The sequence below is a fragment of the Salvelinus alpinus genome, chromosome 25 (assembly GCF_045679555.1).
Source record: "Salvelinus alpinus chromosome 25, SLU_Salpinus.1, whole genome shotgun sequence".
In the NCBI taxonomy this organism is placed as follows: Eukaryota; Metazoa; Chordata; class Actinopteri; order Salmoniformes; family Salmonidae; genus Salvelinus; species Salvelinus alpinus.
The window spans coordinates 32,135,050-32,162,442 of NC_092110.1; the positions used below are offsets into that span (position 1 = coordinate 32,135,050).

The window sequence follows — 27,393 nt, forward strand, 5'->3', positions numbered from 1 at the left end:
TGCTTATTTGAGCTGTTCTTGCCATATTATGAACTTGGTCTTTTAGCAAAAATGGCCATCTTCTGTATACCCCCCCTACCTTGTCACAACAACTGATTGGCTCAAACTCTTTGAGGAAAGTAATTCCACAAATTAACAAGGCACACCTGTTAATTGAAATGTATTCCAGGTGACTACCTCATGAAGCTGGTTGAGAGAATGCCAAGAGTGTGCAAAGCTGTCATCAAGGAAAAGGGTGGCTACTTTGAAGAATCTCAAATATAAAATATATTTTGATTTGTTTAACACTTTTTTGGTTACTACATGATTCCATGTGTTATTTCATAATTTTGATGTTTTCACTATTATTCTACAATGTCGAAAATAGTACAAATAAAGAAAAACCCTGGAATGAGTAGGTGTGTCAACTTTTGACTGGTAGTGTATATACAGTGCATTCAGAAAGTATTCAGACCCCTTCCTTTTTCTACATTTCGTTACAGCCTTAATCTCAAATGTATGAAATTATTTTCTACACACACAATACCCCATAATGATAAAGCAAAAACAGGTTTATAAATGTTTGCAAATATATTTACATAAGTATGCAGAAACTTTGCTATGAGACTCGAAATTGAGCTCAGGTGCATCCTGTTTCCATTGATCATTTTGAGAAGTTTCTACAACTTGGAGTCCATCTGTGGTAAATTAAATTAATTGCAAATGATTTGGAAAAGGCACACACCTGTTTATAAAAAGGTCCCACAGTTGACATGGCTTGGTTTTTGCTCTGACATGCACTGAGGTTGAAGGAATTGTGTGAGACGGGATTGTGTCGAGGTACAGATCTGGGGAAGGGTCCCAAAACATTTCTGCAGCACTGAAGCTCCAAGAACACAGTGGCCTCCATTAATCTTAAATGGAAGACGTTTGGAAGAAGCTCTTGGAAGAAGTTCTTCCTTGGCCAACTGGCCAAACTGAGCAATCGGGGGGAAAGGGCCTTGGTAAGTGAGGTGACCAGGAACCCGATGGTCACTCTGACAGAGCTTCTGTGGAGATGGGAGAACCTTCCAGACGGACAACCATCTCTGTAGCCCTCCACCAATCAGGCCTTTATGGTAAAGTGGCCAGATGGAGGCCACTCCTCAGTAAAAGACACGTGACAAAGGTGCTTCAACAAAGTAGTGAGTAAAGGGTTTGAATACTTATGTAAATGTGATAGTTTTTTTGTTGTAATAAAATCAGCTCTGCCTCCAGACTCAGTGTCCTCTCAGACCGCAGCAGACACACTCTCCCAGAGCCCTGAGACACACACACACAGGCTGGAAAAGCCAATATGCTACGCTAGGCCACATGCTGATGCTAGAGAAAAGTGCTGGATGAGACTGGATCTACAAGAGCAAAACACAGAACATTGGATTAAAGGCAATTGGATCAAGATACAAAGTCCAGAAATAGCCATACTAGGTCCAGCGTTCAGAACCTCTGTATTTGAGATGCATAGTGTAGGTCAAAGTGGGAATGGGAAGGAGTGGGAATGAGAGGGGAGAGTGTGAGAAGGAGGGGGGAGTAGGTGAGATAGCACTTACTCAAATCAGAGCACTGATTAACCTAGAGGACTACCCTGACTGCGCGTAAAGCACTGGACAATGGTGACTTCATGGCCACTTTGAGGGAGGGTTACTGACCGACACTGATAGAGTCTAATCCGAAGGGCATGGCACAGGGTTATTTCCTCGAGTATAATGCAGTTTGGTAAATTTACAGGAATTTGAAGATTTCCAACTGCTAGAACTGCTCTCTTAAACAAAGGACACAGTCCCTCCATATAGACGTCTATTGTGTCATCTCAGCACAAGGGCCCGCCACTTAAGGCATTTTATAAATCCCTGCAGGAGTACTTGAGGGATAATCAGTGTGGGCAGACAGACTATGGGCAGAGTCTGACTGAGCTGTCCCTTCTGCTAAACACATCCACGTGGTCTGAATAACATCCAGCAAGGCCACACCAGGCCATCAAGTCAAGAACTACTTAGCAGTTCTGGTCAACAACACAATTCAACACACAGTAAACAACGGGAGAGTAAAAGGTCTTTCAGATCGTATGCAGCAGAGGTGCGGACTCCGAGTCATGTGACTCGGACTCGAGTCTGACTCGATTCACAAATGTGAGGACTCGAGACAACTTAATAGAAAATAAAAACTTGAGTTGATTTGGACTTGGAGCCTCAAGACGTTTTATCACTCATTTTGTGGCAGATTCTCCATAGATTACTCACCAAGCAGACAGAAAAGCTGCAAGCAGCAGCACACATGCAAAGAAAAAAAACTTTCAACAGATTGGCTAGTGAAATGCACACTCTGCCCTCTGATTGGACCAGCAAACTGTCAATCACAGGTCCGGTAAGCTGGCGCAGTATTTCCCAAAGTGTTAGTGCTATCTGGAATCCTAAACCCTTACCTTAACAATTTTAAATATCACCTTCAATGGGGTAACGTTAGAGTTGGGCCATTCTTAAAGTGGAGAATTAAAAGGAGTATGAAACTGAATAGGAAAAATACTTTTTTATACATTTAATTGGCTACATATGCATACCATTTGTATTTTATATATTTCTACCTTTGTCTATTTGATCTGGTTTCTCACAGACAATTTGTTGCAATACCGTAGACCTAAAAAACCTAACCTGTGCTTCAGAACCAAAAAGTTGCATGTCTTGTTGGTGACCAATGACCAGTTGTCAGCACGCAAAGGCGAGACCTTTATTATACACAGATTCAAAATAGCGATTCATAACAAATGTGTATTTGTGTTTGTGACCCAGAGACTCTTGCCCATTGATTTTGGAACTGTTCCTATGTCCGATTCGATTGAGTTAGATTTATTTTCTTCTTTTTTTAACTACTATTAATGTTAATTTGAAAGACTTTGATTTATTTTGATCAAAATGATTTAACTTTTGTAAAAAAAATATTTTTCATTGCAGATTCTTAATCCATAAAATGAAGTGGGCGGAGAACAAACCCCTCTTCACATTGTTTAAGACAGAATTGAAACATTCTTTTGAAAAACAAAGCAGCAATACGTATCAACAATTTGATTGTGTTTTTTGCCGACGTTTACTGACAACGGCCATATTCAACTGATGTTGAGCGTTCGTAAATCAGTTATTCTGCACTCTGGAACACTCAGACGAGAGTGCTCTGAAATTGGAGTGGTTGGTCAGGCTGATTTTACGAACGCACCCGAAATGGTTACTTACATAGTGGAGGCTTCTGTTAAGACATGTAGCTAGCTAGCTAAACAATGAACAACATCTCATGTTACTACCCTGCATGAATCTGCAGGTATCTAACCAACGTATATCAACAGTTCTATTGAAATGGATACTTGCATAGTGGAATCTTTTGTTCAGACTTGTAGATAGCTAGCTAAACAATGAACCATAATTCCAACTCATTACGTTACCACCCCTCATGAATCTGCAGGTAGCTAACCAACCAGATTCTATGTTAGCTACCCAAGCAAATGGCTCTGAGATACAAATAATAAGATCAAACACGTAACGTTAGCTAGCTAACAGTACACTAACTTGAAACTAAACCACTTTCTTACCCGTATACATCATAGATGGACGTGTCTCCTGTCACGGATGCCATGGTTGCCCTTAGTTTGAAGATGTAATCCAGAGACAGGTGTTTTCTCCATCTCCTTAGCTATCATACTCAAATTCCACTGAACTCGGTCCTCCAGAAAGTGGAGAGCGACACTTATGCAGTTTTGCTACGTGATACATAAAAAAAGCTGCGTTAGACAGAATTACCAACACATACTAACCAGCTCAAATAGACAGAAGCCGGCTATATGGCAGACCAATCCAAACTCATCTCTCAGCATGTCTAGCCCACTAATTATCTCAGCCAATCATGGCTAGCGGGAAGGTTGCTGTCTTTTTCTGCGGCTAAACCAACTAGGCTCGTAATTTAACAATTGTATTTGTATTTACAGATGGCATACAAGTTTGTTATTAAGGCACATGAAAGTTCACGTGTTCGAGAATGCATTTCTGCCAAACACATTTTGATTTAAAAAAAAGGTTACGTTCAAACAGCTCTCCTGTGAAGTAGTGACCCGCGACATACGCCTAGTTTCCATAAACGGGTCACATATGTCTGGAGATCGCTGTAACATAGCACTACATTCAATATTATGGGATAAGGTAATACATTAGCAAGAATATGTTACGATATTTGTGAGGAAAAAAGGGTCTACCCAGTAGGCAACAAACATTCTGCAGGCAGGCAGCATGGTGACAGACCATGCTTTCCATTTGTCTCCTGCAACAACCTCTGCATACAGGTAGGGTAGGTATTATCCTGCTTGCTCTCAACTCCAGAGAAGTGACAATGTGACATGACATTGCCTGCTAACATGAATGACTTTCATCTCAAAATGCATGTGTAAAACAGTTTATTTCTGTGTCATGTGTTTTGAAAATGCTTCACTGTTTATGGCTGTAATGACAGGCTACATTTACGCAGCAATTTTGCGCACACGCATGTGCGGGGATCGCGGGTCAAAACGTTTGAGAACCACTGAACTATATACAGTGCCTTGTAAAAGTATTCATCCCCCTTAGCATTTTTACTATTTCGTTCCATTACAACCTATCATTTCAATGGATTTTTATTTGGATTTCATGCAATGGACACACAAAATAGTCCAAATTGGTGAAGTGAAAAAAATAACTTGTATCAAAAACAATGTAAACGGAAAAATGGTACGTGCATATGTATTCACTCCCTTTGCTATGAAGCCCCTAAATAAGATCTGGTGCAACCAATTACCTTCAGAAGTCACATAATTAGTATATAAAGTCCACCTGTGTGCAATTTAAGTGTCACAGGATCTTAGTATACACACACCCCTACCTGTTCTGAAAGGCCCCAGAGTCTGCAACACCACTAAGCAAGCGGCACCATGAAGACCAAGGAGCTCTCCAAACAGGTCAGAGACTAAGATGGAGAAGTAGAAATTTAAATAATTTAATTATTAAAGTTGCATTTGGAATGTGTTATATTTAAAATTGGGACATTACCAACATATTTGGTGGACAAAATAATGAAAAGGTCTGTCTCGTAGCCTCAAATACAAAGATTTGTAGTAAAAAAAAAAATGTTTAAAATGCAATGACTTGTTCAACACTTGCTCTTAGAATGCACCACAACTTGTTCTTGACTCGACCCGTTCTACTTGGACTTTGCGACTTGCATAATAGTGACTTGGTCCCATCTCTAGTAAGCAGGGTACCATGTAGAGTATCCACCAGGAGAGTACAAGGTAATTCAGATAGTAAGCAGTGAACTAAGTAGATAATGTATTGTATTTTCCATAGAAAGGATTCTGTATTGACAATGTTCTACATACCCATGGCCTTGTGACATAATGGTAGTCAGTGGAAACACGTCTTACTTCCCTCTTTTCCCCCCTATCTCCCTATGAGGCTAGACAGACAGCCTGGGATAACACCTCACGCAACACGTTGGTTCACACCTGTCCAACACCCTATTTCAGAATCCAAGTAAGAAAAAAGATAGATGAACAAGCACATTACGCTTCTCCTCTTCCCATTCGCTCAGAGTAGTTCTGCCGCCCTCTCTGGTGTCGACCACAGAAGCTGACTTACACACAAGGCCTGGGTCGTGTTCATTAGGCACCAAATGGAAGAAAACTGACAATCAGGGAGGAACTACCTGAACCTTTCAAAACACTGTGCTGCCATGTATCCTAATAGGGCCAGCAGAATCTGTATAACCAACGGTCATGGATGAAAACAAAAACTGTCATACCTTAAAAAAATAAAACCAAACATCTGACTAAAGACGGGACAGCCATGCCTTCTTGTGGTTGAGTCCGTTTCCGTTGTAAGATGGACTCTTAACTAGGGATGCACAATATAATAAATCAATTTTAATTTAAAAAAAGGAGAAATGGTGGAGGCAGGTGGAAAGCATGGCCAGCTGTAGAAAAATGCTAATTGGAATTCTCAATTATTGTGGATTTATCGGTGGTGACAGTGTTTCCTAGCACTAGTGTAGTGGGCAGCTGTTTATACTCCATGAACTATATAGGTGTCCCAGAACTTTTTGGAGTTTGTGCTACAGGATGCAAATTTCTGTTTGAAAAAGCTAGCCTTAGCTTTCCTAACTGCCTGTGTATATTGGTTCCTAAATTCCCTGAAAAGTTGCATATCGTGGGGGGCGATTCGATGCTAATGCAGTACACCACAGGATGTTTTTGTGCTGGTCAAGGGCAGTCAGGTCTGGAGTGAACCAAGGGCTATATCTGTTCCTGGTTCTAAATTTTTGGAATGATGCATGCTTATTTCAGATGAGGAAAGCACTTTTAAAGAGCAACCAGGCATCTTCTACTGACGGAATGAGGTCAATATCCTTCCAGGATACCCGGGCCAGGTCAATTAGAAAGGCCTGCTCACTGAAGTGTTTTAGTGAGCGTTTGACAGTGATGAGGGGTGGTCTGACCGCAGACCCATTACGGACGCTGGCAATGAGGCAGTGATCGCTGAGATCCTGGTTGAAGACAGCAGAGGTGTATTTAGAGGTTAGGTTGGTCAGGATGACATCTGAGGGTGCCCATGTTTACGGATTTGGGGTTGTACCTGGTAGGTTCATTGATAATTTCTGTGAGATTGAGGGGATCTACACTAGATTGTAGGACGGCCAGGGTGCTAAGCATGTCCCAGTTTAGGTCACCTAACAGTATGAGCTCTGAAGATGGGGGGGCAATCAATTCACATATGGTGTCCAGGGCACAGCTGGGGGCTGAAGGTGGTCTATAACAAGCGGCAACAGTGAGAGACTGAAACGTGGATTTTTAGATGTAGAAGGTTGAATTGTTTGGGCACAGACCTAGATAGTATGACAGAACTCTGCAGGCTAACTCCACCCCCTTTGGCAGCTCTATCTTGTTGGAAAATGTTAGTTAGGGATGGAAATTTCAGGATTGTTGGTGGCCTTCCTAAGCCAGGATTCAGACAAGGCTAGGACATCCAGGTTGGCAGAGTGTGCTAAAGCAGTGAATAAAACAAACTTAGGGAGGAGGATTCTAATGTTAACATGCATGGAACCAAGGCTTTTAAGGTTGCATGTCCCTGATTGAGTCTGTAATACCAACATGTTTCAAGCAGACCACCATAGTCCCTGTGCCCAAGAACAAAGGCAACCTGCCTAAATGACTACAGACCCGTAGCACTCACGTCCGTAGCCATGAAGTGCTTTGAAAGGTTGGTAATGGCTCACGTCAACACCATTATCCCAGAAACCCTAGACCCAATACAATTTTCATACTGCCCAAACAGATGATGCAATCTCTATTGCACTCCACACTGCCCTTTCCCACCTGGACAAAAGGAACACTTATGTGAGAATGCTATTCATTGACTACAGCTCAGCGTTCAACACCATAATACCCTCAAAGCTCATCACTAAGCTAAGGATCCTGGGACTAAACACCTCCCTCTGCAACTGGATCCTGGACACCCTGACGGGCCACCCCAGGTGGTGAGGGTAGGTAAAAACACATCTGCCACCCTGATCCTCAACACTGGAGCTCCCCAGGGGTGCGTGCTCAGTCCCCAACTGTACTCCCTGTTCACCCACGACTGCACGGCCAGGCACGACTCCAACACCATCATTAAGTTTGCAGACGACACAACAGTGGTAGGCCTGATCACCGACAACGACGAGACAGCCTATAGGGAGGAGGTCAGAGACCTGGCTGGGTGGTGCCAGAATAACAACCTATCCCTCAAAGTAACCAAGACTAAGGAGATGATTGTGGACTACAGGAAAAGGAGGACCGAGCACGCCCCCATTCTCATCGACAGGGCTGTAGTGGAGGAGGTTGAGAGCTTCAAGTTCCTTGGTGTCCACATCAACAACAAACTATCATGGTCCAAACACACCAAGACAGTCGTGAAGAGGACACGACAAAGCCTATTCCCCCTCAGGAAACTAAAAGGATTTGGCATGGGTCCTGAGATCCTCAAAGAGTTCTACAGCTGCAACATCGAGAGCATCCTGACTGGTTGCATCACTGCCTGGTATGGCAATTGCTCGGCCTCTGACCGCAAGGCACTACAGAGGGTAGTGCGTACGGCCCAGTACATCACTGGTGCTAAGCTGCCTGTCATCCAGGACCGCTACACCAGGCGGTGTCAGAGGAAGGCCCTAAAATTTGTCAAATACCCCAGCCACCCCAGTCATAGACTGTTCTCTCTACTACCGGAGTGCCAAGTCTAGGACAAAAAGGCTTCTCAACAGTTGTTACCCCCAAGCCATAAGACTCCTGAACAGGTAATCAAATGGCTACCCGGACTATTTGTATTGTGTGCCCCTATTTGTATTGTGTGCATAGTCACTTTAACCATATGTACATACTACCTCAATCAGCCTGACTAACCGGTGTCTGTATGTAGCCTCGCTACTGTTTATAGCCTCGCTGCTGTTTATAGCCTGTCTTTTTACTGTTGTTTTTATTTCTTTACTTACCTATTGTTCACCTAATACCTTTTTTGCACTATTGGTTAGAGCCTGTAAGTAAGCGTTTCACTGTAAGGTCTACACCTGTTGTATTCGGCGCACGTAACAAACTTTGATTTACAGAAGTCAACAAATGAGAGCGCCTGGGGAATGTGAGTGGAGCTAGGCGCTGCACGGCCTGGATTAACCTCTACATCACCAGAGGAACAGAAGAGGCGTAGGATAAGGGTACAGCTAAAGGCTTTAAGAACTTGTCATCTAGTGCGTTCGGAACAGAGAGTAAAAGGAGCACATTTCTGGGTGCAGAAGAATAGATTCAAGGCATAATGTCCAGACAAGGGTATGGTAGGATGGGAAAACAGTGGAGGTAAACCTAGGCATTGAGTGACGATGAGAGGTTTTGTCTCTAGAGACAACATTTAAACCAGGTGAGGTCACCGCATGTGTCGGAGGTGGAACAAAAGGGCTAGGTAAGGCATATTGAGCAGGGCTGGAGGCTCTACAGTGAAACAAGACAATCACTAACCAAAACTGCAGTGGACAAGGCATATTGACATTAGGGAGAGGCATGCATAGCCAAGTGATCATAAAGACCAGTGAGTAGATAAGCGAGCTGGAGACACGGCGATTCAGACAGCAAGCGGGCTGGGGCTAGCAGAAGGGCCTTAGGGGGACGTCGCAACGGAAGAGTCTGTTGTAGCCCCCTCGGACGATTACGTCGGCAGACCAGTCGTGATGGATCGGCAGGGCTCCGTGTAGGCGGTAAAAGGGTCAAGGCCAATTGGCAAAATAGGTATTGTAGCCCAAGAAATTGGCTGATGGATCTATTCAGCTAACAGTCCGATATGCTCTACACAGCTAGCGGGCCACGGCTAGCGGATGGGCCTTCAGGGGACGTCGCGACAGAGGAGCCTGTTGAAACCCCCTCAGCCAGATTACGTCGGTAGACCAGTCATGATGGATCGGCGGGGCTCCGTGTCGGCAGTAAAAGGGGTCCAGGCCAATTGGCAAAATAGGTATTGTAGCCCAAGGAGTGGCTGATGGACCTCTTCAGCTAGCCGGGATAGGGCCTAGCACGAGGCTAGTTCCAGGCTAACTGTTGCTTGCTTCGGGACAGAGACGTTAGCCAGGAGTAGCCACTCGGATAGTAGCTAGCTAGCTGCGATGACCCAGGTGAAAAGGTTCAGAGCTTGCGGTAGGAATCCAGAGATGTGGAGATTTGGTGGAGAAAAAGCAGTCTGGTATGCTCTGTGTTGAATCGCGCAGGGAAGACTGGCAGTTGACAGGCTAAGGTTAGCTGATGACCGCTAGCAGTGGCTAACTGACTACTAGCTAGTTAGCTGGCTATCTTCTGTTGGGGGTTCCGGTTCTAAAGTATAGAAAATAGCAGATCCATATCACATTGGGTGAGGTGGGTTGCAGGAGAGTATGTTGAAATTGAGGTTAAAAATATAAAAAATATACAAAATATATACAAAGAAAAAAGATCTATACACGGGAGAGTGTATAGAGACAAAGACATCTGAACTGCTACGCCATCTTGGAAAAAAACAGCCCAACAAAGGGGGGGGAGGGGGACCAACTCCATATTAATGCCTATGATTTTGGAATGAGATGTTTGACGAGCAGGTGTCCACATACGTTTGGTCATGTAGTGTACTTAGGAAAACACTCACGTCCTGTTTTGTTTGATGCACTGAAAAGTGAGGCCCTAGACTAGATAGAACCCACTTAAGGTAAGGAACACTCAAACGAGTAAGGTATGCGACTTAACATGTCAAAAAGGAGAGACAAAACACCATGGGGACTGGCTTAATAGGAAGCGAGTATGGGCTCTAAGGCCAGTTAATGACTAATGCATGCACTTAAAGCATTTTCACCCTTTTCTTCAGTGAAATTACATAAGTGTACAGTATGCTGCTCACTACTAGTTCGCTGAACCCCTTAATGGGTCTTTATCATTACCCAGCCTACAGAGCTGCAGGCCTATGACCTTTTGCCTCAAATCACAAGAATCAAAGCCTATATGGCTATCATGTTCTAAAGGTCTGGGTTTATAGTTCTACTGAGCATACGTGTAAAGCGTGTATCCATTTTAAGAGAGGTACTATTACTTTACACTATACTGCTGCAGTGGAGTTTGTCAGGCCAGCCTGAGGCTTATTGACAGAGATTAATGTATATACCTTTGCAGTACACAATTTGATCAAGGATTAAACATACTGTCGATGTGCTATAGAGTTAGGCCTGGAGGGTGTTCATGGCACTGCACACTATGTTCTCTGTTCAAAACACAAACGTAGAGATGCTAGTCTTTTGTGGATCATGGTGCATTGACTGCATTCATTGCATGAGTCTTGCTTGACTTCACAAAGGCTAACCTGTCTGACGAGCAAGCTACAGCCGAGGGAGCCACGCACTCCAAAATGCCGAGCGAGCACTGTGAGCGAGGAGCGAGCTCTGTCGAAAAAAGTAATTACAGTACAATACCATTAGGGATGCCTCCAAATACTGTTATGATTGTTGGGCTGGATGCTGGCCATTAGGCAATGCGCCCCTCGGAGCAATAAACATTTCAAGAACCATTCAAACACTCAATCATTTGTTTCCCGACTCGCGCCACTTTCCCCACCACTTGGGCCCGGCAGTCTGCTGAATGCGAATGACACTGAAAACGATTAGGTAACCTAATCTCCTACAACTTGAACGAACCATTTTAACCCCACCAAAGTCATATAACGGCAAATTATTATATAACATCTAGCCAGGACAGACAATACATTTTCAATGCAGCAAAACGCAGACTTTGAGAGTGACACACGCATCCCTAAGAAGCCAGCCTAACTGGATTTAAAAGGTAATGAGTAGGCATTCATTAGCGGGGTAAGTGCTTCTGAATGGGTGTTACATTTCTGGCATGGCCATGCAGTCACAATCAGCCTGAGCTACTTACATGAGTAACTTGTCATGTTTAACAAGTTCAATGGCGCTAAACAGATTCATCGCATTCTAAAGCCTTGTTCACACTGCAGGCCTTTATGGTCAAATCAGTTTTGAAATACTGACTGTCCAAACAGCAAGTTAGAAGTGACCAAGTCGTTCAGACAGCAGTCATTTTGCTGACCTGGCTCCGCTAGTTGTCATAGTAACGATAGGTGTGCGTACAGTGGTGTAGGCTGATTGGTGGTGGTGGTGCTCATGCTTCCTATCACTCAGAAGTTATATAGCAAGCTAAGGAGACAACAATGCCTGCCCTGGACGTTTACCAGTTGCTTTGAACGTTCAAAATCACGATTCCTTTCTAGCTAGCTGTTTGGCTTTCTAGCACATTCACTCATTTGTAAAAAATAATATTATAATAATTTAAAAGCTAGTTAGCTACACATGTTCTTGTCAAAACTGTCAGAGTAACTAGAAACAGGATATGCCAAATAACAGTCTAAAACCACTTGAGGGCAAATAAATCAAATCAAATCAAATTTTATTAGTCACATACACATGGTTAGCAGATGTTAATGCGAGTGTAGCGAAATGCTTGTGCTTCTAGTTCCGACAATGCAGTAATAACCAACAGTAATCTAACCTAACAATTCCACACTACTACCTTACACACACACACAAGTGTAAGGGATAAAGAATATGTACATAAAGATATATGGATGAGTGGTGGTACAGAACGGCATGGCAGATGCAGTAGATGGTATAGAGTACGGTATATACATATGAGATGAGTACTGTAGGGTATGTAAACATAAAGTGGCATAGTTTAAAGTGGCTAGTGGTACATGTATTGCATAAAGATGGCAAGATGCAGTAGATGATATAGAGTACAGTATATATACATATGAGATGGGTAATGTAGGGTATGTAAACATTGTATTAAGTGGCATTGCTTAAAGTGGCTAGTGGTACATTTTTACATAATTTCCATCAATTCCCATTTTTAAAGTGGCTGGAGTTGAGTCAGTATGTTGGCAGCGGCCGCTAAATGTTAGTGGTGGCTGTTTAACAGTCTGATGGCCTTGAGATAGAAGCTGTTTTTCAGTCTCTCGGTCCCTGCTTTGATGCACCTGTACTGACCTCGCCTTCTGGATGATAGCGGGGTGAACAGGCAGTGGCTTGGGTGGTTGTTGTCCTTGATGATCTTTATGGCCTTCCTGTGACATCGGGTGGTGTAGGTGTCCTGGAGGGCAGGTAGTTTGCCCCTGGTGATGCGTTCTGCAGACCTCACTACCCTCTGGAGAGCCTTACGGTTGTGGGCGGAGCAGTTGCCGTACCAGGCGGTGATACAGCCCGACAGGATGCTCTCGATTGTGCATCTGTAGAAGTTTGTGAGTGCTTTTGGTGACAAGCCGAATTTCTTCAGCCTCCTGAGGTTGAAGAGGCGCTGCTGCGCCTTCTTCACAACGCTGTCTGTGTGGGTGGACCAGTTCAGTTTGTCCGTGATGGGTACACCGAGGAACTTAAAACTTTCCACCTTCTCCACTACTGACCCGTCGATGTGGATAGGGGGGTGCTCCCTCTGCTGTTTCCTGAAGTCCACAATCATCTCCTTTGTTTTGTTGACGTTGAGTATGAGGTTATTTTCCTGACACCACACTCCGAGGGCCCTCACCTCCTCCCTGTAGGCCGTCTCGTCGTTGTTGGTGATCAAGCCTACCACTGTAGTGTCATCCGCAAACTTGGTGATTGAGTTGGAGGCGTGCATGGCCACGCAGTCGTGGGTGAACAGGGAGTACAGGAGAGGGCTCAGAACGCACCCTTGTGGGGCCCCAGTGTTGAGGATCAGCGGGGTGGAGATGTTGTTACCTACCCTCACCACCTGGGGGCGGCCCGTCAGGAAGTCCAGGACCCAGTTGCACAGGGCGGGGTCGAGACCCAGGGTCTCGAGCTTGATGACGAGTTTGGAGGGTACTATGGTGTTAAATGCTGAGCTGTAATCGATGAACAGCATTCTCACATGGGTATTCCTCTTGTCCAGATGGGTTAGGGCAGTGTGCAGTGTGGTTGCGATTGCGTCGTCTGTGGACCTATTGGGTCGGTAAGCAAATTGGAGTGGGTCTAGGGTGTCCGGTAGGGTGGAGGTGATATGGTCCTTGACTAGTCTCTCAAAGCACTTCATGATGACGGAAGTGAGTGCTACGGGGCGGTAGTCGTTTAGCTCAGTTACCTTAGCTTTCTTGGGAACAGGAACAATGGTGGCCCTCTTGAAGCATGTGGGAACAGCAGACTGGGATAAGGATTGATTGAATATGTCCGTAAACACACCAGCCAGCTGGTCTGCGCATGCTCTGAGGACGCGGCTGGGAATGCCGTCTGGGCCTGCAGCCTTGCGAGGGTTAACACGTTTAAATGTTTTACTCACCTCGGCTGCAGTGAAGGAGAGCCCGCAGGTTTTGGTAGGGGGCCGTGTCAGTGGCACTGTATTGTCCTCAAAGCGGGCAAAAAAGTTGTTTAGCCTGTCTGGGAGCAAGACATCCTGGTCCTCGACGGGGCTGGTTTTCTTTTTGTAATCCGTGATTGACTGTAGACCCTGCCACATACCTCTTGTGTCTGAGCTGTTGAATTTCGACTCGATTTTGTCTCTGTACTGAGACTTGGCCTGTTTGATTGCCTTGCGGAGAGAATAGCTACACTGTTTGTATTCGGTCATGCTTCCGGTCACCTTGCCCTGGTTAAAAGCAGTGGTTCGCGCTTTCAGTTTCACGCGAATGCTGCCGTCAATCCACGGTTTCTGGTTTGGGAATGTTTTTATCGTTGCTGTGGGTACGACATCGTCAATGCACTTCCTAATGAACTCGCTCACCGAATCAGCATATTCGTCAATATTGTTGTTGGACGCGATGCGGAACATATTCCAATCTGCGTGATCGAAGCAGTCTTGAAGCGTGGATTCAGATTGGTCGGACCAGCGTTGAACAGACCTGAGCGCGGGAGCTTGTTGTTTGAGTTTTTGTTTGTAGGCTGGAATCAACAAAATGGAGTCGTGGTCAGCTTTTCCGAAAGGGGGGCGGGGGAGGGCCTTATAAGCGTCGCGGAAATTAGTGTAACAATGGTCTAGTGTTTTTCCAGCCCTGGTAGCACAATCGATATGCTGATAGAATTTAGGGAGTTTTGTTTTTAGATTAGCCTTGTTAAAATCCCCAGCTACGATGAATGCAGCCTCAGGGTGTGTGGTTTCCAGTTTACAAAGAGTCAGATAAAGTTCGTTCAGGGCCATCGATGTGTCTGCTTGGGGGGGAATGTATACGGCTGTGATTATGATTGACGAGAATTCCCTTGGTAGATAATGCGGTCGACATTTGATTGTGAGGAGTTCTAGATCAGGTGAACAGAACGACTTGAGTTCTTGTGTGTTGTTATGATGATCACACCACTTCTCGTTAATCATAAGGCATACCCCCCCGCCCCTCTTCTTACCGGAAAGATGTTTGTTTCTGTCGGCGCGATGCATGGAGAAACCAGCTGGCTGCACCGACTCCGTTAGCGTCCCTTGAGTTAGCCATGTTTCCGTGAAGCAGAGCACGTTGCAATCCCTGATGTCTCTCTGGAATGCTACCCGTGCTCGGATTTCATCAACCTTATTGTCAAGAGACTGGACATTGGCGAGTAGTATGCTAGGGAGTGGAGCGCGATGTGCCCGTCTCCGAAGCCTGACCACGAGACCGCCACGTTTTCCCCTTTTTCGGCGTCGCACAGGGTCGCCGGCTGGGATCAGATCCATTGTATTGTGTGGAAGGCAAGACACTGGATCCGTTTCGGGAAAGTCATATTCCTGGTAGGAACGATGATGAGTTGACGTTAATCGTATATTCAGTAGTTCCTCCCGACTGTATGTAATGAAACCTAAGATTACCCGGGGTACCGATGTAAGAAATAACACGTAAAAAAACAAAATACTGCATATTTTCCAAGGAACGCGAAGCGAGGCAGCCATCTCTTTCCGGCGCCGGAGTCACATGGCCAGGAATCTCATTTGTATCCAATTTCAAACCATCTACGAAGGTGAAATGTTGTTTGAAATATCTGATTCTATGTGCTTTTTGGCTGTTTAGACTGTAGGACAAAAGAACAGATTCGAGTCAGCTCATATATATATATACATACACACACACTGCTCAAAAAAATAAAGGGAACACTTAAACAGCACTGCCAGAGCCCTGCAAAATGACCTCCAGCAGGCCACAAATGTGCATGTGTCTGCTCAAACGGTCAGAAACAGACTCCATGAGGGTGGTATGAGGGCCCGACGTCCACAGGTGGGGGTTGTGCTTACAGCCCAGCACCGTGCAGGACGTTTGGCATTTGCCAGAGAACACCAAGATTGGCAAATTCGCCACTGGCGCCCTGTGCTCTTCACAGACGAAAGCAGGTTCACACTGAGCATATGAGCACGTGACAGACGTGACAGAGTCTGGAGACGCCGTGGAGAACGTTCTGCTGCCTGCAACATCCTCCAGCATGACCGGTTTGGTGGTGGGTCAGTCATGGCGTGGGGTGGCATTTCTTTGTGGGGCCGCACAGCCCTCCATGTGCTCGCCAGAGGTAGCCTGACTGCCATTAGGTACCGAGATGAGATCCTCAGACCCCTTGTGAGACCATATGCTGACACATGCACATTTGTGGCCTGCTGGAGGTCATTTTGCAGGGCTCTGGCAGTGCTCCTCCTTGCACAAAGGCGGAGGTAGCGGTCCTGCTGCTGGGTTGTTGCCCTCCTACGGCCTCCTCCACGTCTCCTGATGTACTGGCCTGTCTCCTGGTAGCGCCTCCATGCTCTGGACACTACGCTGACAGACACAGCAAACCTTCTTGCCACAGCTCGCATTGATGTGCCATCCTGGATGAGCTGCACTACCTGAGCCACTTGTGTGGGTTGTAGACTCTGTCTCATGCTACCACTAGAGTGAAAGCACCACCAGCATTCAAAAGTGACCAAAACATCAGCCAGGAAGCATAGGAACTGAGAAGTGGTCTGTGGTCACCACCTGCAGAACCACTCCTTTATTGGGGGTGTCTTGCTAATTGCCTATAATTTCCACCTTTTGTCTATTCCATTTGCACAACAGCATGTGAAATTTATTGTCAATCAGTGTTGCTTCCTAAGTGGACAGTTTGATTTCACAGAAGTGTGATTGACTTGGAGTTACATTGTGTTGTTTAAGTGTTCCCTTTATTTTTTGGAGCAGTGTATATATTTGAGTCACTTCAAACTGCCAAAGTGAGCCAGGCTTAACGGTGTCAAGGCGTGAGCAGTGTTTTTAAGTTACTCCCACCTCCATACTTGTGCGATTACATTGTGATCGAATGTGGCAACCTTAAAAACGACTTAGGGTAGGGCCGTGCATAGCATAAGCTTACCCACAATTTCAACATGCTGGAATTGCCCAGTCATGTATAACATTAACATGGCATATGTTTATAGAACTAGCCTACCAGAGGAGATGGCAAAGTTGGCCCTAATGTTTATTTAGTGACAATGATCAATACATTATGATTGAGTAGCCTAAATGTACAGCAGCCAAGAATCCCTTCATTCAATAAAATACCATTAGGAGGTTCCTTTCTCAAAACCAAGCAACTTTTCATTCAATAGCAGTATTAAAAACCAATAGCAGTATTAAAAACCACAGCAGTTCATGTTACATGCCAAGCCACGCCCAACAACCATAAAATGCTTAGAGGCACATTGCGAAATGCCCAAGTATTTATTACTGAAAAGGGGGCTTGTGGTGTTTGACGCCACCACAATACACACTCCTACACCCAGGTACATGCAATGCCTGTTTCAATGAAAAGGAATACTCAAGGCTGCAGTCAGTCAGTATTATTCACTGGGGCTTTCTGATGGTACAGGTGGATGTTTGAGCAGGACTCACAGTTCTGAGGGATTGGGGAGTGTAATGTTGATTGTGTTCCCAAGAGGCTGGCAGGTACACTGTGTTCTCAGCCTGCCTCTCATTACCAGCATATCACATCCATTGAAAAACATTCTTCCCCACATGCAAATCCAGGTCCATTTTCCCCTGAGTGGCTTGTCACTTAGTGAACTCATTTCAATGCAACCGATTTTCACAGAACAATCTTTTGGCCATGTATAGCTAGAGTAGGATGTGTTTCGTTCCCTGATGGGAATAATGCCTGCCTCATCCCTGGAAAGTCCATCCCTACTGCATGCCTGTGACTGCCTGCCAGGCTCTATTCACCTTTCAAGTGTGAGATCTTCCCAGCACGCTATTACAGCTCACATGTAGTTCAGCGAAACAGAATCAAATTGTATGGTATGGGCAAGATGAGGAAGTGGTGGAGCGACAGAGAATGGGTATGTATACACCACTGCATGGGTCCTCAGCTTTTACAGTGACTGTGCAGACATGCTCTTTGTTCATGTCTAGGCCTAAACTTCACCCCCTGGGGGGGTGGGGGGGGGGGGGGTGGGGGGGCTAGCTGCTTCAAATGGAAACGCCATGGCAAGGCACCGTATGACATTTAAGAGCTCAGAGAGAGAGCAGTCAACCAGTCCAAACAGGTTGAAATTAATATTGAGATGTACTCATGTATTATATGGTGTGTCATCTTTTTTGTTTTGTTGCAATGTGTTTTCCTACCTGGAATCTTTGATATTCATATGTATAGTATCACTACATAGCGCTTACATTTCCCGTATTCTGGTTGATGACACTCACTAGAACAGTAGCCTAGGGGAATAATCAACTCTCAATAATGTTTTAGGGTGTCACCTTGCTGTGCATCATATATCCAACATGAACACTAGCAGCCTATCTGACACCAGCACTGCATCAGTCCCATGGTTGCTGAAGAGCCACTGTTCTTGAATAATGCAGTGTCAGCAACACAAAAAGCAGCAGTTCATGAAATCAACACTGTTGTACTCCTGACTTGATGAACATATAGTCTTGGCAAAACAATTTGGAGAGCTCGGAGTATCAACGAGACATGAAAACGACAAAATGCAAAACAGCTTGCTACTGACAACAGGTAATTCCAGAACTACAGCCAATCATGTTGGCACCCTCCTATAATGCCTCATGTAATTTTCAGTAGGCCTAATATTGTAACAAAAAGCCTACAGTAGGCTGCAACACTATCTTCCTGCACCAAAAAGTGTCACAGCAGCCTACCTGTACAATGTAAACGGTGAGGTTTAGTTCATCTGAAATTGTGACATCTTGCACGCCCTGACTGGAGGGCAGCTGACAATATCAGCCTGTATTTCGCAAAGCAAATCCGTTCTAATTGTCCTTCTCAGCTTATAACAAGACGCAACAGTGTAGCCTCGACTGTTTGGGAAACGCAGTTACTGTTAAGGTTCTCAGACATTACTGTCATGTGAACAACTCGGTGGTGCACATATTGGAAATAAACCAAATTACCTGGCCTTTTGTGACAGCGCCGTGTTCTTGGTTATAAAATTACCCCAGGAGCGATGAAAGCAGAACTTCCGAAGGTTATCTACTGGATAAAATGTAGGTGGCTAATTGCTGCTACTCGAGAGGCATTGTGACAGACAGAGTATCGTTATAGGTGTATATTCATTACGCCTATTATGTTGCAAAACGTTTCTTAAAAGGAAGCAAACTGAACGAAATGGGGAGGGACCTACCTGAATTTGTCAACTAGAAACTCTCGTTTCAGTCCGTTTTGCAACTGTTGAGACTAATGATTACACCCCTGGTTAGAGTATTGTTTTCGGTGGTGACTTCTAAACGTATCCGTCCAAAACGAAGAGGCTAAAACATTCGACCATGTATCATGGAAATAAACTAAGAGGATATTCAATGCAATATAAATAAGACTACGTGGATAACGAAAGCAGGCGAATCAAAACCACAGCTGACAAGCAGTATCGAATGACAGTTACAGTAGCTGCATGAGGAAATCATGAAAATAATGTCTGAGGACTCCCTTGCAACTGAGCAACGTCCCTTTCACCCGCCTCGAAACCGGTGGTTCACAAGACACAAACCGAGCTTATATCTGCATAACATTGTAAATATCCCAAGGTGATGTGCCTACCTTGAAAATGCCTAGCAACTACACGGGAAAAATCAGCTGCTCCGCGCGACGCACTGGAAGGACGCCATTTGTCAGCGAACGTTTTTGTTATGCGCCGCCTTCTTCTTATTCTTCTTTAAGGCTTATTGGGAGTTTACACCCATAATGTGTGTTACCGCCTCCTACTGTACAGGGTACTATGAGTGAACATTCGCTATCAAATGTGCACTTATCAATGGCCTGGTCAGAAATGAACTATTTATATATGCAAGTTCAGCAAGGTCAAAGCTAAATTACATTTCATATTAATGCCATTACAGACAGAAAGCTTTAACCAAGGCAATAGGCCTATTACATGTCTATACCAATGTTTCCAGGCATTAACTGTGTTCAATTCCTTTGTAGTTAAGGAGATGCATACTGATTGATTGCGGTAAGGAGCCACACATGCAAAGCAATTTATTTGTTGTGTCCCTCCCCCAATTTGCACCTGGCTGGGGTAGTGTGGGAAAATACTGCGATATAATGTATCGAAATAATGTATTGTAATAACATTGTGCAGGCTCCCGTAAGACATTGTGTAGTTTCACACCCTACAAAGGGTAAAGAGTGTGAGAAAAGCGGGAGACAGGCAGGTGCTATGTTGAAACGACAGGCCCAGGGAGGAGGAAGACAGAGTGAAGGCACACAGCAAACCGTTTTGTTTCAATTTGACTTGTTTTCACCTACACACACACACTTTTCCACACTTTCATTACCTTCGGGTTCAGTGGACCAGAACATATGTAATATAAATGTGTAGGAGGGTTGTCACGCCCTGACCTTAGTTCCTTTGTTATGTCTCTATTTTGGTTTGTCTGGGCGTGTGTTGGGGTGGGCATTCTATGTTTTGTGTTCTATGTTTTCTATTTCTGTATGTTTGGCCGGGTGTGGTTCTCAATCAGAGGCAGCTGTCTATTGTTGTCTCTGATTGAGAACCATACTTAGGTAGCCTTTTCCCACCTGTGTTTTGTGGATAGTTGTTTTCTGTCTTTGTGTCTGTACCAGACAGGACTGTTTCGTTTCATTCTCTTTGTTATTTTGTTTAGTGTTCTGTTTTAATAAATTAACATGAACACTTACCACGCTGCGCTTTGGTCCGATGATTCCTCATCTTCAGACGACAAACGTTACAAGGGTGCACAGTGTGTACTCAATGAAAATGTGTTATTTTACATGTTCTTCACAGAAAATGAGCCAATGAGTCTCAGGTTGAAAAAATAATTCATTGTATCACTTTTCTTTTAGTAAACATTGAAAATGGGTCCCACAGACACGAACACCACACAAGGGTTAAAGGTAGTAAATGAGGCTGAATGAACTGTTTCGCTGCCAGACAAGGCTCTGCTGTTAGCTTCAGTAACAAAATAACACCATGGTTGTAATAACACGTTAAACAGGTAATTTGTAAATGTGTAGAATGTGTTTGTTTTGGGTCCAAATTGGTAAGCTAACATATGTGAATTAGACAGTCACAGAGGATTTTCTTCTGAATAACTGGTCAGAGCATAGCACTTTCCATTCAGCTTCAGGCAACTTTGATGTAAGGCTTGATCACACCTGTAGTGACTACTTCTATCCGTCACACCCATTGTTGCTTATCCATTGTTCACTAGATACATCAATGTAATTATACCCAACACAATGTTGAAACACAGAATGCTTTCAAAACATTGTTCCCGAGTTTGCCTGCCAAAAATGTAATTTCCTATGAATTAAGTCACACAAAAATGTGTATTTTCACAAGAATTAAGCCACAGAAAAATGCACGAAATCTGAATTAAATACTTTTCGGACATATTTGCGTATGAGATTGTGTTGTCCAGACACATGCCAGAGTCGGCATGGGTTCGAATCTGGCCCACTGCCCATTGTCTTCGCCTCCCGCTATCTTCCCCGTCTTTCCAACACTGTTCTATCTCTTCAATGAAAGCAAAAAAATTACAAAAGGAGTGTGACTGTCAATTTAATAAAGAATAATAATAGGCTTGTTTAATATAATGATCATATGATTCAGTATGATGACGATATAGGCCTAATAATATGCCATTTAGCAGTGGGAGGAAGATTTGAACTTTAACATATGGTTGCGGCAAAGTGCCAGATTCTTGAATGATAATGACCAAATCATTATCGCACGATTAAAGAGACAGGGTTGGCACGAGTTGCAGGAGTGGGGATGGTGAAATCAGCTGTTCAACAAGCTGTTCAATTAGCTGTCAATCAACTGATGGCCCAAATGATCTCATTAGCTCAGCCAGGGAAACTGTTATCGGTTTTCACATCTTTCATTATGTGAGAATGGATAGGCTAATGGATAGCCTAAAGAATGTATTGGAATATAATCAAATAACAAGGGGTCTATTGCAACCATCGACGTCACTAGATTATCACCAGCTATCAATATGTTCTAAATTCGCCCACACAGCTGATCTCAACTGCAACCATTATTGGTCACCTTATTACCACTCCCTAAACGATGTTGGTGCTACCTTAGTAGCATGTTCGCCCTCTGGTTGGTATTATCATCAGAACAACGTAGTCCCTTTTTGAACTAAGGGCAATTTATCTATTTGACAAGCATTCCATACAATAAAAGTATTTCCTGGCTTACCACAGCAAATCTACTGTGGCAATTTACCCGACACTTTGTATGAATGGAAACTAATGTTGGTGTAGCCTACTGTTATTATTTTATTTGTTTTCCTATTTATGTTATCCATTAAATACAACTGTCTATACAAATAAAAACACACACACAAGTACAAACAAAAAGTGGAATTGATTACAATGTGTGGATCACCACTCTAGCCGCATGTCAGCTTTGCTCCATACATATTTCCCTCCTCTCTTTAGGAACATCTTCTCGTCAAAGCCACTGAACTGAATGGCCTCTTCCACGCCAACATCAAGGATGGACTTGGATGGATCCTTCCTCCCCTCTCTGCAATCCAGGAAACGCATCTAAAAAGAAAAGCACATCAAAACATATCATTCATAAGTATTTAGAAAATGTATAATCATTTTCAAAGAATGTATAAGCATTTATAAAGGCTTATTAATGAAAGTTATTATGAAGTGTTACCAACGGGTCAGAAAAGAGAATCTTAACACGGTGGTTCATTATCAAAGTAATTCACTACTATGAAACCTCATGTCTAATACTAACATAAATATCTGCAAATCCACATCTCCTTTCACCCATCTCAAAGCCTGTAAATCCCCTGATTAAAGATTGAAGCCATAGACTACTCTGGGACTTAATATGGGAAGGTGCATGTCTTTACATCTCAATCGATGAGAGCATTTAGATGGCTGTTCAATAGTTCTGATGGATGAAGACTGATGGATGAGGACTGATGGATGAGGACTGATGGATAAGGACTGTCTACTTTAAAGGGCTTGCTAAGACTTGGAATGTAGAGTGTGTATCACGTAAAATAACAGATTGATGAAAAGGACTTACATATTCATCCAGGATGAGGTAGGAATCTCTCATCTGACAAGAGAAGACAAGGAAACTTGTTAATGTCACAACTATTCTGTATTTTGTACAATATTGTCACAGACTATCGTTTTTTTTTTGTGGACAATATTGCGTCTGATAGGTCTGATATACAGTGCATTCGGAAAGTATTCAGACCCATGGACTTTTTCCACATTTTGTTAAATTACAGCCTTATTCTAAAATGGATTAAATCAATCCTCATCAATCTACACACAATACACCGTAATGATGATGCAAAAACAGGCTTTTAGATTATTTTGCAAATTTATAAAATAAAATGAAAAATCACATTTATATAAGTTTTCAGACCCTTTACTCAGGACTTTGTTGAAGCAGCTTTGGCAGTGATTATTGCCTTGAGTCTTCTTGTGTCTTACGCTACAAGCTTGGCACATCTGTATTTGGGGAGTTTCTCACATTCTTCTCTGCAGATCCTCTCAAGCTCTGTCAGGTTGGATGGGGAGGGTCACAGCTATTTTCAGGTCAATCTTGGTTTAATCAGACCAGAGAATCTTGTTTCTCATGGTCTGAGAGTCTTTAGGTGCCTTTTGGCAAATTCCAAGTAGGCTGTCATGTGCCTTTTACTGAGGTGTGGTTTCCGTCCTGCCACTCTACCATAAAGGCCTGATTGGTGAAGTGCTGCAGAGATGGTTGTCCTTCTGGAAGGTTTTCCCATCTCTACAGAGGAACTCTGGAGCTCTGTCAGAGTGACCATTGGGTTCTTGGTCACCTCTCTGACCAAGGCCCTTCTACCCGACTGCTCAGTTTGGCCGGGCGGCCAGCTCTAGGAAGAGTCTTGGTGGTTCCAAACTTCTTCCATTCAAGAATGATGGAGGCCACTGTATTCTTAGGGACCTTCAATGCTGCAGACATTTTTTTTTTGGTACCCTTCCCCAGATCTGTGCCTCGACACAATCCAGTCTCTGAGCTCTAGGACAGTTCCTTTGACCTCATGGCTTGGTTTTTGCTCTGACATGCACTGTCAACCGTGGGACATTATATAGACAGATGTGTGACTTTCCAAATCATGTTCAATCAATTAAATTTACCACAGATGGACTCCAATCAAGTTGAAGAAACATCTCAAGGATGATCAATGGAAACAGGATAAACCTGAACTCAATTTTGAGTCTCATAGCAAAAGGTCGGAATACTTATGTAAATAAGGTATTTATTTTCTAAAAACCTGTTTTCGTTTTGTCATTATGGGTTATTGTGTGTAGGTGAGGGGGGGGGGGGGGAATTATTGAATCCATTTTAGAATGAGGCTGTAACCTAACAAAATGTGGAAAAAGGGAAGGGGTCTGAATACTTTCCGAATGCTCTGTACGTGATTAATTGAGTTAGTAGATTACATTAGGCCTACTCTACACATTAATAGCATTCTGAAACTACAAGGAATAGTAGTTGTTGAATCATCATAATATCAATAACTGACATTTTTTTTGTGTGTTGTCTTTAGTCCAGTCCCATACCTTCTGATTGGATTCAGGTACCAGGCAGCTGATGGTGCTGTGTCTATCCAGGAAGTCCTGAAACTGCTGATCGCTGATGACAAACCTCTTTGCCTCCCTCAGACTGTTCTCCCCAGCATTCTCCCCATCGATCAGTAGACACTGGAACACCTAGACTCACACACACACACACACACACACACACACACACACACACACACACACACACACACACACACACACACACACACACACACACACACACACACACACACACACACACACACACACACACACACACACACACACAAAGTCAAGGCCATACAACTACTTTCTTACATCTATGATAGGAGAAGAAACCACTATTCACAACACAGATACAGCATTACTGGTGAGTAATGTAAATGCATTGGAACACCCTTACCTTCCAGCGTACAGGGTTGAGTTCAGAAATGTTTTCTCTCATGTCTTCATCCACATTGAAGGTGTTGATCACAGAGTTGATTTTGAACGCCACTTTGTAGTCCCGGCACCACTCCCGGACTTTGAAGAGGTTGTCAAGGTGGCTCTTCCTGCCCTGGGCTCTGCCTATAGTCTGGTTGGTGTCCTCATCAAAGCTGTCACAGGAAATGGCCAGAATGTCCAGGTATTGGCCTGTGAAGACAAGGAGAGTTCTGATTTTAAAACTGACATAATCTCAAAGAATTGTATTTTGAAACACCCATGTATTCAAAATGTGTTAACATCCAGACATACAAATTATGACATAGCCTAGAACATGTGATAGTTAAGATTTATTGAGATAAAAATCAACAAGTAGTTTTTAATAACACTGTGATGATCAAATCATGCATTTGAAAATGTGTCCTACATTTTATAACTCAACTGGGAAACATTTCAAAGAGTGAAAGGTTTCTCTGAGTTTGTGACCTCATATCAAAACTAACCCGGTGCTGACATCTAGTGTGAATAAAATGAACTTATTTACCAGACTTTGCATGAGAATAATGAACATTCAAGCAAAGACAGTAAAGTATGAAGATTGGCTAAAACTGCTTCTCCAATAGAAATCCCCGATTACACTTGTAGGTGACGTCATGGCAATGTCGGCTAGCAAGGCTCTTAGTAGATACACGTCATCGTGTCTAACGATCGTCACGCGCCAAACTGCGCATGTGCGTTTCGGCGATCCTTCGATATAAAGTTGTTTTTGAAGAAAATTAAAACGTGTCAGTTTGACACTTTCACGAGGCTGGAGTAATAACATGTTCAACTACTTAAGTACACATTGGCTCGAATCTAGGTTGTGCCTTTAGAATTGTTCATTTATCTAATTGACTTATAAACCCTAAACCCCGACCTGGTCTGTTTGGTCTGTTTCGCAAGCGTTCGCGGAAGTCTTGCGATGTTGCGCCTCTGGGTTTAGAAACTCTGTGACTCAAGACTGTGTGTTTATGGTGGCTGTTCGATATAATAACGACCAGTAGCGTAATGTTGGTACTATTTATTTCAAATGAAAACCATCTTACCATATTTCTGGAACCACTTCTCTCTGATCAGGCTGCCATTGCTGACAATACTGACACTTGGGAGATGGAGGTCTTGTTTGCAGAACTGGACTAATTTACCCAAGAAATCACCTCTGTCCTGTAAGAAAGGCTCTCCACCAGAGAAGTTAATCTTTTCCAGTCCTGCAAAAAAAATATGAAATTCAGAATTCTAAACATTGAATAAAAAAAATATTAGACAGAAATAGTCTGTAATAATAATGTAATAACATGTCATGTGAATGTATATAGGGATTTTGCGATATCATAAATACATAGGCTAATTTTGACAAATTTACCTGATTGCTTCAGAAGCTGTAAACCTCTCTTTGCTTCCTCAATGGGCAGGACAAAAGACGTTTTTGCCGTGTGGAAACAAAAACCGCACTTATAATTGCACTGTCGAGTAAAATGATAATTGACACTGCTCGGAGTTGTCGCTGTTTGAGATATATTATTTTGCAACACCTTCACTAGATTGACTTTTCCTGTAGATGTCAACCGCACCTGCGGACCGCGCACACCTATCCATGCCAGGACAGTTGTTAAGATATGCTGGATGTTACTTATGCAAAGCTGCAGGGACATCTTCACAAACACGACTTGAGTAGAGAACGACATTGCTAGTCTTAACCTATCTGTCATGTTGAAACTTCTGATGTAGGTTTAGCTTGAATCCCTTTTTACCGCAATAGCCTAAGTGACGCGTCTCATGACGTTTGGTCAAAACAGTTTCTATTTGCAAATAAGGAAAACGAAAGTTACAATGTTGAATATAAAATCATAACCTTATTCATATGCAGTCCTACATGCCTACATGAAAAAGGGCTGTCATATCCTAAAGTTCCATGCAAATGAGTTGATCCTCTGTATGTGACGGCATCGAACAGAACGTGACAGCTACAGGCGCACTTATGCCGTGTTCATGTCCTGTCGGAAACCCGGTAATGTCCGACCTTGTAACATAACAGAAGAGTCGGATCCAAGGTTTTCCATTTGGAAAGTATCCGAATCAAACAATAGGAAGCTCAATACAAATCATTACTTTTAATGCCGCTTTCAAATGCTAGTCGGAACTAGTAAACTCTGAAATGTTCGACTTGCTAATTCGTTGAACGTAGCATGTGTATAACTACAACTAGATAGCAAGTCGGACATTTACGAGTTTCCTAGTTCAGACTAGGTCAAGCACGCGGCATAATTCGTAGGTCCCAGTTTCCGACATGACATGAACGTACCATTATCGCCGTACGACATTGCGTCAAGTTTCACATTGGCTAAAGTTTCGGTT

The 27,393-nt window shown here is 43.5% G+C and overlaps 2 protein-coding genes across 5 annotated transcripts in view; both read right to left on the reverse strand.

The window, feature by feature from the left end:
- LOC139553813 (probable E3 ubiquitin-protein ligase RNF144A-A) overlaps positions 1-19,707 on the reverse strand; it is a 69,445-nt gene extending 49,738 nt beyond the window's left edge. Inside the window, exon 1 of one of the 4 annotated variants that reach the window (XM_071366511.1) lies at positions 19,576-19,707. The gene's annotated coding sequence lies outside the window, so the exon portion shown is untranslated. Of the gene's footprint in view, positions 1-18,932; positions 19,087-19,162; positions 19,515-19,575 lie in introns of those variants that run through there. The other 3 variants (XM_071366513.1, XM_071366514.1, XM_071366512.1) reach the window with 3 other exon arrangements.
- A 1,093-nt stretch (positions 19,708-20,800) lies between these two features.
- On the reverse strand, positions 20,801-26,972 carry LOC139553812 (S-adenosylmethionine-dependent nucleotide dehydratase RSAD2-like). Its single transcript, XM_071366508.1, has 6 exons — positions 26,402-26,972; positions 26,085-26,246; positions 24,980-25,209; positions 24,577-24,726; positions 23,060-23,092; positions 20,801-22,557 (listed from the first exon to the last, which is right to left on the reverse strand). The coding sequence occupies exons 1-6, from the start codon at positions 26,745-26,747 to the stop codon at positions 22,393-22,395; spliced, it is 1,086 nt and encodes a 361-aa protein (XP_071222609.1). The 5' UTR covers positions 26,748-26,972; the 3' UTR covers positions 20,801-22,392.
- Positions 26,973-27,393: the final 421 nt, after the last annotated feature.

Bases quoted from the DNA above. Each gene is read 5' to 3' on its own strand.
- LOC139553812 (XM_071366508.1), bottom strand. From the start codon at position 26,747: ATGACAGATAGGTTAAGACTAGCAATGTCGTTCTCTACTCAAGTCGTG. The intron at 26,247-26,401 runs GTAAATTTGTCA...TTTTTTTTGCAG, and splicing joins ACAGCTTCTGAAGCAATCAG to GACTGGAAAAGATTAACTTC. The intron at 24,727-24,979 runs GTAAGGGTGTTC...GTGTGAGTCTAG, and splicing joins TCAACCCTGTACGCTGGAAG to GTGTTCCAGTGTCTACTGAT.